The sequence below is a fragment of the Adiantum capillus-veneris genome, chromosome 4, assembly GCF_014529385.1.
Source record: "Adiantum capillus-veneris isolate H3 chromosome 4, ASM1452938v2, whole genome shotgun sequence".
NCBI lineage: Eukaryota > Viridiplantae > Streptophyta > Polypodiopsida > Polypodiales > Pteridaceae > Adiantum > Adiantum capillus-veneris.
The window spans coordinates 26,454,639-26,467,294 of record NC_140934.1 but is presented as its reverse complement, the minus strand read 5'-3'; the positions used below and the strand labels follow the sequence as shown (position 1 = coordinate 26,467,294).

The 12,656-nt window shown below is 42.0% G+C and overlaps 1 protein-coding gene across 1 annotated transcript in view; it reads left to right on the top strand.

The window, feature by feature from the left end:
• The window catches only part of LOC147458889 (small RNA degrading nuclease 1-like), a 39,646-nt gene extending 27,662 nt beyond the window's left edge, over positions 1-11,984 (top strand). Inside the window, exons 8-13 of the mRNA XM_086510304.1 lie at positions 8,600-8,669; positions 8,750-8,850; positions 10,520-10,654; positions 10,728-10,835; positions 10,917-11,021; positions 11,184-11,984. Of these exons, the coding sequence (XP_086366430.1) occupies positions 8,600-8,669; positions 8,750-8,850; positions 10,520-10,654; positions 10,728-10,835; positions 10,917-11,021; positions 11,184-11,537 (873 nt within the window). The 3' untranslated portion in view covers positions 11,538-11,984. The remainder of the gene's footprint in view (positions 1-8,599; positions 8,670-8,749; positions 8,851-10,519; positions 10,655-10,727; positions 10,836-10,916; positions 11,022-11,183) is intronic.
• Positions 11,985-12,656: the final 672 nt, after the last annotated feature.

Genomic DNA, 12,656 nt, shown 5'->3' with positions numbered 1-12,656 from the left:
GCGGATTATTCATGAAAAGCTGAAATGTTTGTATTCAAGGAATTCCCATTCCATATCTCTTCCTTGGCACGACACAATCGTGGAAAGAGCTCAAGAAGGATTGAGCATCAAACATCGGCATTGGTTTGCCACAATTGCTTGATTTAGATCAGAAAGTAAAGATTCGATCTCATTGTTTGCGTGTGTTTGATGAACGGTTTGACACTCTGTCTCTATGTTCATCTACATTGCATACATAGGTTCTGTAGAAGAGTAGTATTTTTCTAGTCACTTTACATGGAATGGGTATGTTCATGTTTTTGTGTTGGAAGTGGTTTCAGGAATTTTCAGCCTCAAAGATTCTTGAAGAAGGTAGATGCATGACTATAGACGAAGTGGAAGCATTGAAGACGACTTTGTGTCGCTTTCGGTGCGGGCCAAAGAAGAAGACTTTGCAGACCTTTATGAAGTTCAAGTATCGCACAACCCACACATCAGAGTGGGCCGACGAAGAGTCCTTTCCATGATTCCGGATGTTATTGGCGATCTCCCTCGACGCTATACAATTCGGTATCAGTACTTCACTTTAAAAAGGAGGGGATGTCACGTGACACATCCAACCCTATGTGTCCGTGGACAAGCTACAACATGACCAGGATTCAATTCAGTTAAGTCAGTCTAGAATAGGAAGTGATCTGGCACTTTTGTGAGTTTGTTCATAGACCGTGCATGTCCAGACACTTAAATTAGATACATATCCTCTGGTTGCACACATCATGACCATCATATTTCCATCAGAACCCATCAGGAGCATTTTTACAGTGCATAGACCTATTTTTCTTATTTTTGACATTTTTCACTTATTATTTTTGAGTGACTTTTGTTGGTAGGTAGGGAAATTTTGCTAAGTTGTATAAATAGAAACCTAGCGCTAGCACTTTTTGGCAGAAGAGTCAGCAGAAGTACTTGCTCACAGGCAACTTCTCAGCAGGACCCCAAGATCTCTAGCATTTTTGCACCACAGCAGAAGAGCTAGCGTTTTTTGGACAAGAACCCAGATCAGCGAGCGTTTTTGCATTTGCATCAGCCTGGCGACAGAACCACAATAGATCAGCCCCAGCGTTAGCAAATTCCCATCGTAGGAAGATTTTCAGCCCTAGCGTTTTTGCAGATCTTTGCAACAGATTCAGCCCTAGAACCATTGTTTTCAGTTTTCAACAGTCAATTACCGCCGAAGAAGTCTCGAACCTCGCAGATCTCACCTCCAGCAACAAATCCTTGCCGCACGGTCAGGTCCCGCGAAGTTTGCAGTTTCGGCCCGGAAAACGCAGATTTCAGCATCTGCGTTTGCAGCGCGTCGTCATTGCATTGTCGTCATTGACATAGAGTTAGAATTCAGCAGATAAAGATTTGCAGATTTCAGCCCTTAGCATTTTCAGATTTCAGTCCGTCTCGTCGTCGACATTGTCGGCAAGTCCAAGCATTGTAGAGATTTGTGCAATCATAAGTAGACTGCTCTCGCCATAAAGAGTGGGGCCCTTGGAGGAGGGTTTGACAACTTGCCTGGTGTCGTATTCCTCTCTCTCTATCTCTCAGTCTCAGCACCTTCATTCACAGTGTCATTCACTTTGTTTGTGATCATTTGCACTCTCTCACTAAAGGAACGGAAGGCTCTAAGTAAAAGGAACCTTGAGCACAGTTCGGAGCACTCATCTTGAGCAAAGTTCAACATTCACTTCCGCTGCACCTTACACATTGTTTGAGTGTTTCATTCGTGATCGTTTCCTGTATTTTAGTTACCGTCCTTATGTGATCTCTTTTCCTAGGTATGACATATTGTACGATGAGCACAATTCACTCATGAATGAGCACGGATGTATGCGGATTACTCATAAGAGATGAAATGTTTGCATTCAAGGAATTCACATTCCATGTCTCTTTCTTGGCATGACACAGTATCCGAAGGATTGAGCTTGAAGCGTCGGCATTTCCATTGTGTTTTGCCGTAGTTGATAGATTTAGATCAGAAAGGCAAGTTTTGATTTCATTGTTTGCGTGTGTTTGATGAACGGTTTGACACTCCGTCTGTATGTTCATTTGCATTGCATGCACAATTTTTTTGAAAGAATAGTTTTGTTCCAGTCACTTTAGATGGAATGGGTATTTTTATTTTTTTGTGTTGGAAGTGGTTTCAGGAATTTTCATCCTTTGAGATTCTTGACGAAGGTAGACGTATGACTATGGACGAAGTTGAAGCCTTGAAAGAGCCACAAATGATTTTGTGTCGCTTTCGGCGCGGCCCAAAGAAGCAAGCGTTGCAGACCTTTATGACGTTCAAGTATCGCATGACCCACGCATCAGAGAGGGCCGGCGAAAAGTCCTTTCCAGGATTCCAGACCCTGTTGGCGATCTCCCTTGACGCCATATAGTTTGGTACTAGTACCTCACTTTGAAAAGGAGAGGATGTCACGTGACACATCTAACCCTATGTGTACGTGGACAAGCTACTCTATGACATGGGTTCAGTTCAGTCAGTCAAGTCTAGAATAGGAAGTGATCTGGCATTTTTGTGAGTCTGTTCGCAGACCGTGTATGTCCAGACACTTAGATTAGATGCATATCCCTTGGTTGCACACAACATGATCATCAGATTCCATCAGAACGCATCAGGAGCATTTTTACAATGCATAGATCTATATTCCCTATTTTTGACATTTTTCACTTATTATTTTTAAGTGACTTTTGTTGGAAACTGGGTAGGGCAAATCCACTAAGCATGTACATAAGAAAACCCTAGTGCTAGCAATTCTGGCAGAAGAGGTAGCAGGAACTTTGGTTCAACATGCAACTTCTTAGCAGACTCCAGCAAGGCCTAGCATTTTTCAGTAAGAGCAACCCCCTGGCGTTTTTGCAGTGAAGATCAGTCGGCGACAGCAAGACCACAACAAGGACCTAGCGTTTTTGCAACAAGAACAACAGATCAGCCCCAGCCACATCACAACAACAGATCAGCCCCAGCCACATCACAACAACAGATCAGCCCTATCGTTAGGAGATTCCACAGCATGACAACAGATCTGACCTGGCGTTAGCCGGGCAGATCCCGCGAAGTTTGCAGATCCAGCCCAGAAAACGTAGATTTCAACATCTGCGTTTTCAGCGCGTGTCACAAGACGGGTACCACGTGCCAATAGAAAAGAATAGACTGAAACAAACTTTTAGCACTTCAGTAACAACTGAATTGAGAGAGAGAGAACACGCGACACGGAGTGACAGAATTCCACCCCAGAGAGTATTGGCCCCAAACCTTGGCGTCTCTTTCGGTATTTCTTTATATTGCATCAACACAGTACAAGCCGGTACTCCAGACTCTGCACCTTCTCTAGGAAGCATGCCAGAGAATGAGCCCTAACCTCATATTTAAAGGCCCTTGGCCTAAAAAGCAATTACAGTGAAAAGCCTTCAAACTTAAAAGTCCCAAAAAGGACAAACCTTTCGCTAACCCGCAACGACACTCTTGGTCTAGAGCGTTCGATACTATATCAAACTCATCGCCAAAAGCATATGGTCCAAAAGTAAAGCCAAAGAGCTGCCAGCATAAATCACGGAAATTTGTACAGCTTGCCACGTCATCAACCAGCGCAATTTTAGGCCCCAAATTACTCGTGTGACCATTTGGGGTTGTAGTGCACATCTCAGTGAGGCTATACTCCGGTTTTTGTGCATTTTGCCAAAAAATTCAGCGTATTATTCCTCTTATTTCGTGCATCTATGGCCTCATCTTCTTCGGATGTGAAGAACCTCTTCGAGATTAGGAGGTTCGATGGTACAGGTTTTGATCTTTGGAAAGATGGGATTCAAGGAATCCTATTTCTTAAGGATTGCGAAGGGGCACTTGAACAGGTGAAGCCACAGAATATGACGGATGAAGCATGGGTTAGCATGAACAGGAAGGCCGTTACATACATTAAAATGGCCATGACGGATGAGACCGTCATTGATGTGAAAGGTCTCACGATTGCTTTTGATGTGTGGTAGAAGTTAAAGGGAATGTATGAAAATACAACGCCTGTCAACCAGGTGCACTTGATGCGAAAACTTGTTGGCATGCAACTAGATGAGTCCAAGAGCGCGGCAGAGCACTTGTCATTATTCGTAGGTACTTTGTCGCAGTTACAGGATTCTGGGTTGCCCCCTTTTGATGATAAGCTAAAAGCTATCTTCTTGCTTATGACCTTACCTGAGTCATGGGAAACTTTGGTGGTTTCGTTGTCCAATAACCCCAATTTGACCTTTGATGGTGTTAGAGGTTCTATCTTGAATGAAGAAATCAGGAGGAAAGCAAGTGGAGAGGGAGGCAGCTCTGCCAAGATGGTTAGAGGCAGGACAGAAAAGAAGAATGCTTATACACAAAGGAGTAAGAGTAAGAGTAAAGAAAGGGGAGATGCAAGCAAAGGCAAGGGTGATGTGACTTGCTATCAATGTGGCAGGAAAGGTCACAAGAAACCCGATTGCAGGTACTATAAAGCTGAGTTAGAAAGAAAAAAGAATGGCAAAGACAAAAAGAAAGAGAAGAAGGAAGTCAAGGCAGATGCACACGTTAGCTCAAAGGGCAAAGAGAAGGCCAATGTGGCTTATAGTGTTGTGATTGAGGAGCTGTCAGATGTAGAAGACATCTTGTGTGCCACTTTGTCAGATGATGATGCTTATGACTATGATCTCTCTAAATGTTCATACACAGGACATGCAGATCACCAAGAGTGACCCTTGTTGATGCTTTGTTGATTGTCAATGATGCATTGTCCCAGACTTGGATTGTTGATTCCGGTGCTTCATTGCATGTGACTCCTATCAAGGAGTGTTTCTCTACTTTTGATGTAGGCAAGCGTGGCCATGTATACCTTGGAAACAATCATGCATGTTCCATTGAGGGTATTGGCACTGTGCATCTCTTCATAGATGGAACAAATGAGCTTGTCTTGCATGATGTTAGATATGTGCCGGGAATCAAGAAGAGTCTGCTTTCTGTTGGTCAGATAGATATGCATGGTTACAGCATCTTGTTTGAGAGAGGATCATGGAAAATGACCAAAGGCTCAAGGCTGATTGTAAAGGGCACAAAGAAAGGGACACTTTATTGCATGCATGGAAAGGCCGTGTTGGGCAAGTTTATTGCATTGGTTGAAATTAACTCTCACATGGAGTTGTGGCACAAGAGGCTTGGCCATATGAGCCAAAAGGGCCTTTCTAAGCTTTGTATTTTGAACAAGCTTGATGCTAAAGGCACAAAGCTTGACTTTTGTAATGAATGTCAATATGGCAAGCAAGTAAAGTGTTCTTATTACTCTGGTGTCTCTCGTAAATCTTGTGTGCTTGATCTTGTACATTCCGATGTATGTAGCATGCCTACTAAGTGTATGGGTGGTGCATATTATTTTGTCTCCTTTGTTGATGATCATTCTAGGAAAATTTGGGTTTATTTGCTTAAGTCTAAGGATGAAGCCTTTGCTGCGTTTAAGAGATTTCATGCATTTGTGACCACCCAAACATGTAGAAAGCTAAAATGCTTGCGTACAGACAATGGGGGGGAGTACACAAGTGCTGAATTTAACAAGTTTTGTGAAAATTTGGGCATTAAGAGGGAGCTTACTGTACCATACAGCCCCTCTTTTAATGGTGTGGCTGAAAGATTCAATAGGACACTTTGTGAGAGGGTGAGATGCAGCTAATCTCTCATGGATTTTGGGGAGAAGCTTTGAAAACTACAGTGCATATATGCAATCGATCCCCTCACATGTCTTTGAAAGGTGACATCCCTGAAGAGGTTTGGTCTGGCAAGCTTGCTTCATATGATCACTTATGCATTTTTGGTTGCGAAGCTTTTGTGCATGTTAGACCTGAGTTGAGGAGTAAACTAGATGCTAAGTCCATTAAAGGCCTCTTCATGGGATATGGTGAAGAAGGCGAAATGGGTTACAGGATTTGGTTACCTCAGCTCAAAAGGGTTGTACGCAGCTGGGATGTTGTTTTTAATGAAACAAGGCTGCTTCAAAACAATTGTGCCTCAAAGCATGACCATAAAAGGGTGAAATTTCAGCATGACCAGCCACCTGTTAGGCCTATTTTTGACCCTCAGGATGCACCACAAATGGCTGAAAATGTAGATGATCCAGTGGTGTTTGAGCCAGATGATGTTGGACAGCAAATTGAGGCTCCTAAAGGGCATTTGCAGCCAAGAAACAATGCTGAAAATGGTGCTGAAAATGATGTACAACAGCCCATTGTCGATGATTTTGTCGTGCCACTTGATGTAAACCCATTGTCGGATAATGTGGATCATTGGGTGAGGCGGTCTACTCGTCAAAGACGGCCTGTGAGTCGATCTGACCCTTCTTTGCATTACATTATGTTGACAGATGAGGGAGAGCCTCTTACGTATAAAGAGGCAAAGATGTGTGAGCATAGCGACAAGTGGGAGCTTGCTATGCAGGAAGAGATTAAAGCTTTGCATGCTAATTATACTTGGGATTTGGTTGAATTGTCCAAAGGAAGGAAGGCTATTCCTAACAAATGGGTGTATAATATCGAAACGGTTGATGCAAAACCCACGTATAAGGCAAGGCTTGTGGCAAAGGGATATGTTCAAACCAAGGGCATAGACTTTCAGGAAGTGTTCTCTCCTGTTGTGAAGATGACCACTTTGCGTGTATTGTTTGCCATTGTGGTTGCTCTTGATTTGGAAATGGGCCAAATGGATGTACATACCGCTTTCTTGCATGGTGATGTGGAAGAAGAGCTTTACAACCCGAGGGTTTTGTCATCCCTGGCAAGGAACATTTGGTATGTATGCTCAATAGAAGCTTGTATGGGCTGAAACAATCATGTAGACAGTGGTACAAGAAGTTTGATCGCTTCATGCTTAAACATGGTTACAAAAGAAGTCATGCAAACCATTGTTTGTATACCAAACGTGATGAGGATGGCATCCCGATCATTCTTGTGCTCTATGTAGGATATGTTGATAGCTGCAAAGAAAAGAAGCACTGTTGATGCTCTTAAAAGGCAGCTGAAATCTGGGTTTTCAATGAAAGACCTTGGGGCAGCTGAACACATACTTGGAGTGCATGTTGCACGGCAAAGAGACAAGCGCCTATTGTATTTGTCGCAAGAAAAGTACATTCAAAAGGTGCTGGACAGATTTAACATGGTAGAAGCAAAGCCTCTTGGTGTGCCATTACAACCATATGTTAAAACTCCAAGGATGATTGTCCCAAGTCAAAGGAAGAAGCCAATGACATGCAAATGCCTTATGCTTCAGCTTGTGGTTCACTTATGTATGCTATGGTTGCTACTAGGCCTAACATAGCCCATGCAGTGGGAGTTGTGAGCCGATTTATGGCTAATCCAGGCAGGTTGCATTGGGATGCAGTGAAGTCCATTATGAGGTACTTGAAAGGGACTAAAAACAAATGCCTCTGCTATGGTAAAGGACCAATGGAGTTGAAGGGATTTTGTGACTGTGACATGGCTGGTGATGTGGATACACGGAAATCCACTAGTGGCTATGTCTTTACTCTTGCGGGAGGTGCTGTCTCATGGTGTTCTAGATTGCAAAAGATTGTTGCATTGTCTACTGCAGAGGCTGAATATATTTCAGCCACTGAGGCTTCCAAAGAAGCTATTTGGTTAGCACGCCTATGCAGTGAGTTTGGCTTGCCTGCCAAGGCACCTATGCTTGGTTGTGATAGCCATAGTGCTATATGTCTGGCAAAGAACGCCATGTTTCATGCATGCACAAAGCATATTGATGTGCGGTATCACTTCATACGAGAAGTGCTTGAGGATGGCCTTATTACATTGGTTAAGGTCCATACATCACAAAATCCAGCCGATGCTCTCACTAAGTGCTTACCCAAAGCACAACATCATCTATGCATAGAGATGGTGGGAGTCAAGTAGCTTAAAGGCGCCATTTATGCCTTTAAGTGGGAGGTTGTTGGGTTAAAGGCCTAAATAACCCCTTTTTGTACATTTTTATACTTTGTCCAGGTTCATATTGAACCTGGACACATTTTTTAAAGGTCACTTATAATAAAATTGGGAAAACAAAAACGTGAGTCCTCTCTCTTCTGCTTGCGCTTCCTCTCCTGCTGGCCTTCGCCTCCCCTCTCCGCACACACACTGCACTTCCTCGCGTGCTCTTTCACTTGCACACATCGCCGCGCGCTCGTCACTCCATATTCATTTTATTTCTCCAAGTTTTGAGAGAACGATCTTGTCTAGACCTAATATACTTAGTGTTTGTGACACTAGCTAGCATCTGAAGAAGTATGCTATACAGATACACTATTGCAGTATACTCATCTACTTCACACACAAATTACAATCCCTCGAGTTCTTCTGTGTAAATATTGATGTTTATAGCTGTGGTTGTCTTTCTGGTGAGTGCCTTGCTCTTTGAAAAGGTGAGGTTTTGAACATCTGTTTTAACCCCACTGCCATAGAGGGCTCCTTGTTGTAATTTTTCACATGATAACATGACTGTGGGTGAGGATGATTAAGAAGTTCTTTAACCAAAGTTATTGCAAGTTTGATTAGTTTCTTACCTTGAAGCTTTTAGACAGCTGTGCTGAAGCTGCTCAATTCAGATACAATTTTGGTGGGTCACAGTTTGCATAACGACTTGAAAGGTATCATACTGACTTTCCAGTTTGATTTGATATTGTTAGTTACATAAAACCTCTGTAATGCTTTCTTCTCATGAATGCAGCCTTGAAGATTGATCACCCAAGATTAATAGATACATCATTTTTATTTCAATTCCGCAACAAACCTGATTGCTACAATGCGGGACTGAACAGTCTTTGCAAGGTGTGAGCTTCTTTGACGTGGATATATTTACTCTGAGCTAGGCATGTGTTCAGTTCTTGCAAGGTGTGACATGGATATATTTACTCAGAGCTAGGCATGTTCCAGATTCATCTGAGGTGGATGCTTTAAGTTAAAGGAGAGGACATGCACATAATATTTTACCAATTTCGCATTTATGCTTTAGATTAAAGCAGAGAACATTCACATTTTAAAATTGCAAAGACTACATTTGTGTCATGGTCTTGTGGTAGTTGAATTGCTTTCTGCATCCTTAACTACGTGGGCATTGAAGCAACTCGTGTTATCTTAGTGCTAGGCGCCATGATGGATGAAGTTGCTCTACATCTTATGAGGCACAACATACCCAGATAAAATAATAATGCGTGCCTGTGGATTCATGTATGTGTATCCATATGGGGCTTATTTTCGTGTTTCTCTCCAACAATCATTCTACGATTTTCAAAAAATGGATGACAATAGTGATGACCCACTTGAGGCTCTTCACTGTTTTAAGTATTCTTGTATGACTCACAATGACTTCATTCACCGCATATGTCAGGTACATGCAATGACTTCATTCACCGCATATGTCAGGTATATAAAACAGTGTTTTTTCCTAAAATATGTGTTTGGTGTGTGGAGATGGGTAACTCATAGTTACGCTTCCATTACACTGCAGTGATTATGTTAGTCAGAGATGTAGTTGATACTGAACATGATGGAGCTGATTGTCATATGTTCTTGTGGTGGGTAAGTTGAGTTTGTTAATTTTAAAATGGTGTATTTAGGCATGATCCCAGGTTCATCAAGGTTGGATGCTGTGAGAGATTTTCTTCATCTATATTTATGCAAGGAATTTTGTGGCTGATGTTGAATTGCACATGGGCTTGCTTCATGCTGATTGATGTCAAGACCCATCTGACATGTTGAGGTTGGGATTTAATGTTCCTTTTGTGTGGTTTGTATGCTGCAATCAATTGTTGCCCGTGCACATAACAGAGTTTGAATCTTGGATTGTGGCTGTAATAAACTGAAAGTTTGCAATGTCTCACTTTTTGTCTCTTTACCCACCCGTTCCATAGGAAACAAGTCATTGGAGGACGTCTATAGGGGTCCTTGAAGATGCCATTCAATTATGGGGGTAACTTGAAAACAGGCCTTTAGAAAGGTTTGGGTTGTCTCACTGTCTGTCTTTTTGCCCTTCCATTCCATGGATGCCAGTCATCGCTGTCTGACTAGAAAATGGGCCTTTATGAAGGTGTCATTTATACAAGAGTGATGGAGATAAAAACTGTTCCTTAAATGTGAATCTGGGTTTCCCTCCTCACAAATATCAGCAAAGTTTGCAGATTTTTGGACTACCGTAACTTCAAGCTAAAGGTTTACAGATAACTGGGAATATTGATTGTGGAGATCTTTCAAATGCAAGTTTACTTGATAAGGCTTTTCCCCTTCGACTTTAAGTTCCCTTCTTCGGAAGTACAAACTTTGTATTTGGCATATATCATTTTTCTTTTGTATGTCCTATTGAGGTAACATCTTTTGTGTGTGTTCTATTCGTCGATATGTTACAATACATGTATATTATTTACAAAATTGGTTTCTAGGGTTGTTTTGGTGAAACCTTGTTCTAACTTCCATGAGTCTCTACTTCTGGGTATTTTTACAGGCAATTCTAGGTTATGAGTTTAGGGAAGATGGCAAGCCTCACGACTGTGTAATTGACGCAACAATTCCAATGAGAATTGTCCATCATGTACTGAAGCATGGTATCGAAGGCTCTATCGACATACCAGCGAAAATGGTGTGAGTTTAGCACGACCTTATCTTGTATTGGAACCTTGCTTTTCTCACAAAGGTTTTTGTTCTTTATCCAGCTCGATGAAGGCCAACTTTGCAAACTCTACTTTCATGGCATTCCTCCGCCTGTTTCTGTGCACGACTTACAGAAGCTTATTCCACATGATTGTCCGTGTGACTTAGATGTAATTCCTAGCAATGCCTTTCCTTTAGGGTGGTTATAGTTACCTCGATTTAAGCGAGCAATGGTTCCTTGTCACTTACAGGACATATCTTGGTCCAACGTCAAGTATGGGACTACTTATGCCGTCTTTCGAAATATTGATGATGCCAACAAGACGTTTGAGCGATTGAAGGGACCGGTGGGAGAGGTATTTTCATTATGTGCTGTGTACATGCTTGTCTATGTTTGTAGGATGTATGGTTATTCTCAAGAAGTTTGTGCCTTCTTAGGACCAGTTGGAGAGGTATATACAGGCATGTTCTGGTTTTATAGGTTTGTGGATATGTAACGGCCTTTATCACTTGTGTAGGACTCCTTTGGTAGACCACAGAAGACAGTTATGGTCACCGTCCAATCAAAAAAGAAAAAAGCTCAGAGAATACTTGTGCGGGTGAGGAAGATGTCTTCTTATGATATTGTACAAAAGGAGGGTGATTCCAAAGCTGAGACTGCTTTGACATCGGTATCTGAAGATAATGGTTTTGTATCTTCAAAGAGGAGGAAAGTATCTGAGGATGCTGAGCTTGTTGATCAGAAAACCCCACGTTCTTGTTGCGACCATGCTGAAGAGGTAGAGTCCCTCAAGAAACAGCTGCAAGAAAAGATTGAAGAAGTGTATGCATTGAAGAAGGTCATATTGGATCTAACTAGGAGCCAGTTCTGAAGTCGCTTCAAAGTGGGGGTTTCTGCGAACGTTTGTAAACAGAAGGTTTCTCTTCATGGGAGAAGTAAGAAGCTACAGCACGATATTAATCAGAACCCATATGATTGTGCCACTGGTGGCTTCTGTACATGCACACACTTTAAAGAAAGGGTTTCTCTGTGCTTATGAGAAGTTCTTCAGCTGAATACTCGAGAAAAATTATAATGGTTGACATACTTGGCTTGATTGTGAAGTAGGGAACGACTAATTGAAATGCACGAGGAATCTAGTGAAAAATTTGACCGTCATTACAATGCCAAAATAATTGTACCTCAAAGCCAGAGGGTTGTGGAATACAGTAAGGTTGACTACTGCATTGTATTTTTATTATGTATATGGTATATACATTCCTATCAAATATCGTCGAGATGTAATTCGAAACTGGTTTGAAAATAGAAAGTTACCATACCTTTTTGCACTTTGAAAGAGATAGTCAAGGGGTGTAGTTATTTTGAGACATCTTAAAGATAAAATCTAAGGATAAATGAGAGAAGGTGTGATCATTATTTGCATGTACACATTGTCCATGGTACAAGATTGCATCGCCCTACTAAGGTAATCAAGGTGGCTTTGTTTCAATTACATGATAATTAAGGGTTTGACATTACTTAGAGTAGGTCAAACCGAGTACCTGTGTCCATTTATAGGGGAATAAGGCCATTTCTATAAACTCGAATTTTATTTGTAGTATGGAATCCAGTGGTGGACCATAGGTTTATATCAAGGTTCAAGTATTATCATGAGAAAAGCACATGAGCAAACGTCTTTGAAATGAAATCCCATTGCAACCACTATCTTATTAACTAATCGGCCGGGTCTTAATTTGTGTAGCAACTTTTTTATGTTTATTGCTTGGAAATTATGGTGTAGGGAAAGGACTGCTAGTGTCCTTTCCCATGAATAATGGCGACCAGCTCGCGATTGGCGGGGAGCCGGGAGCCAATGCTGGGAGCCATTATTCATGGGAAAGGACACTAGCAGTCCTTTCCTGGCCTTCAAATGTCCAGGGCGAGGGGGGCCAAGTAGCGAGCGTGAAAGCGACATGGGAGCAGATTCTGCATAGCGAAAGCGATGGGGGCA